Source organism: Aspergillus affinis, assembly GCF_023601865.1.
Source record: "Aspergillus affinis strain CMG 70 chromosome Unknown NODE_305_length_3544_cov_88_953562, whole genome shotgun sequence".
NCBI lineage: Eukaryota > Fungi > Ascomycota > Eurotiomycetes > Eurotiales > Aspergillaceae > Aspergillus > Aspergillus affinis.
This window is the reverse complement of record NW_026516086.1, coordinates 1-2,417: the sequence shown is the minus strand read 5'-3', so window position 1 is coordinate 2,417 and position 2,417 is coordinate 1. Positions and strand designations below refer to the sequence as shown.

Here is a 2,417-nt window from a genome sequence, read left to right as displayed (position 1 = left end):
CTCTTAACGGCCTACAAAGTTTTTAGCCTGTAGGTATGGGTTCGCAACTGGGTCAGCAATGAATATGAAAAGGGCTTCCCTCCGTAACCGATATTATCGTTTCTATACCGCCCGTCGCCAGTCGCAACGCCGGATAAATAGCCTTAACAAACGGATACGTTGACAGACGTTTCAGGATATCTATACAAACGAAGGGACGACCCACCGAGTCGAGTGACCTTCTAAGTCACAAACAAAAGACACCGTTGTCTGGCGCTTCTTACACAAGGCTTCACCACCTGTGTCACTCAGGTAGAATACCGCATGCTGAAAGGGACTCATTAATTCATAGAGCATGGGCTTTGAGCTGAGAGAGTAATTTGGTCTCGGACGTAGGTACTATGGAGTCTGAGGGATTATACGACCAGGGTTCTGAAAATCATTCACTGGAAATGTACCAGAAATCGAGGGGCTGCTTTTGTTCACATGGTTTTGACCATTTCAGATTCACGGTGTATCCTACAGCCTGCCTTTTACTCTATTACATTCACACCCTCCCCCTTTCCTTCATTGAGTCTTCTCGCGCACTTCCCTCCCTAGAAAGAAAACAACTTCTCAGGAACCTTGACATATAAATGCAGCCTAAGAGCCTATAAACCAGTTTTATTCATGGGAGGTGGTCGATTATGCCGTAGGACGCCTTCCAGTGTAAAGACTACTAGGAAAAACGGAACCGACAGTCTCAATACAAACACAGAAAAATGATACATTTACAAACAAAAACGACCCAAAGCACTCACTTAGTTGGTCTTGCTCTTTAGCGTGGGTATATCATAGACCATTGTGTTTACTGAACCGTGAAGTCGAGAGTGCCGGTTCCCGAAAAGCCTTCTGCAGTCACCATCTGGAAGACAGGATTGCCAGGCTCAAGGTTAAGCTGCTTCCAACCATCAAAATGGGCTGAAACGTCGACTGTGCCGGTAGACCGATCCTCTCGGCGGACCGACCACAGCTGGTTAAAATCGGTAACACCGTAGATTTCAGGAACGTCACGATAAGGTATCATATAGACGTCGTAGACACCACCATCGGAATTAACCTGGCCGAGAATGTTTCCGTTGCCTGGAGTTCCTGTGCCATGGGATTCCACAACATACCACTCGGTGACAGGGTCGGTGGTCCAGCCATACACTGCTAGGGTGTAATCGCCCTCAGCACTGAATGATCCATCCCAAGTCAAAGATCTATATGATTACCTGTCAGCAGGGGCGAGTGAGGAAACTCAGGGTGGCCTTTCCAAATTTTTGCTGGGACACGTACCGAGGATCACCGCCTCTGTAGCCCTTTCCACCCAGAAACTCGGAACTCACATCCCAGGTGACCTGGAACTGGCCACTTCCGTCGTATTCAGTATATTTGGCACCAGCACCGTTATCGTTGTAGAGCGAGTAGTAAAAGCCGGCAGAGTTCACTCCATCTTGGCTGTCGGAAAATTGATCTTCGCGTTTTGCGAGGTGGTTTCCGTCGGTTGAGTTCGCGGCCTGCTCCAACCACTGAAGGAACTCCGGGGATTTAGGACGGTGGGTATTTGGTGTGGAATCCGCAGGGCTGGCGAAAACTCCAAGAAGAGGTAGGAAAGCAAGAAGTTGTGGAATTGAGAGCATGATGGAAGCCTGTGTACTGTGGGACTGTTCACTGAAGTTTAAACGATTGTGTCTTGGAGATGGATTATGACTGCCTACGGAGCTGCTTTAAATAATGTTCTGACTCCTAGTGTCAGCTCGGAATCGGCCTCTAAATTACAGGAGCAATGTTTGAGACATGGAAGGTGGGTGGAGACCTACACTTAGATTGAAGGACATATTTACACCGACGCGGGTGAACACGGCAAAGCTGAGGAGCGACTGCATCGTAATGGGATCTCCAGCTCCATATGAAGAGAGCTGCGTCAGTTTGATTAGGTATGACTTTTTTAGGCTATTTTTGGTTCAGTCTCCTGCCATCAGCTCTTTATCTGGTGATCGTCAGTCGTATTTAGAGCTTCTTATCATAGTGTGGCTTTCATATTATCCCCGCTACTGCGTTATTTGCCAAAATATGAATTTCTCTACTTTAAGGAAGGCTGCTAACATATTGGCATTACTTATACTAATGATAATGTACTTTAGTTCTTAACGGGACCATCAAATTTTGATCGGAGTTCCAAGGAATTCAGACGATACAATATATACGTGCTCTACAGAGCAGGTCCAGTGAACAGGTTGTTCTTTGTCAACCGTATGTGACCGCTAGTCACATAGGAGACCTTCCTATTCCGGACATCGGTATTGGTAACTACCGATCCCTGAGGACTATGCAGAATTTTCTGATATTTCCACGGTTCAAAAGTTATGTCTCTTCTAGCTGCCTTTTTAGGCTAGATTGCTTATCATTCTTCA

The 2,417-nt window shown here is 46.5% G+C and overlaps 1 protein-coding gene across 1 annotated transcript; it reads right to left on the bottom strand.

The window, feature by feature from the left end:
• Nucleotides 1-826: 826 nt before the first annotated feature.
• On the bottom strand, nucleotides 827-1,643 carry KD926_006029 (glycoside hydrolase family 11 protein; the record flags this gene model as incomplete). Its single annotated transcript, XM_053095617.1, has 2 exons — nucleotides 827-1,223; nucleotides 1,300-1,643. The coding sequence occupies 2 exons, from the start codon at nucleotides 1,641-1,643 to the stop codon at nucleotides 827-829; spliced, it is 741 nt and encodes a 246-aa protein (XP_052949733.1).
• Nucleotides 1,644-2,417: the final 774 nt, after the last annotated feature.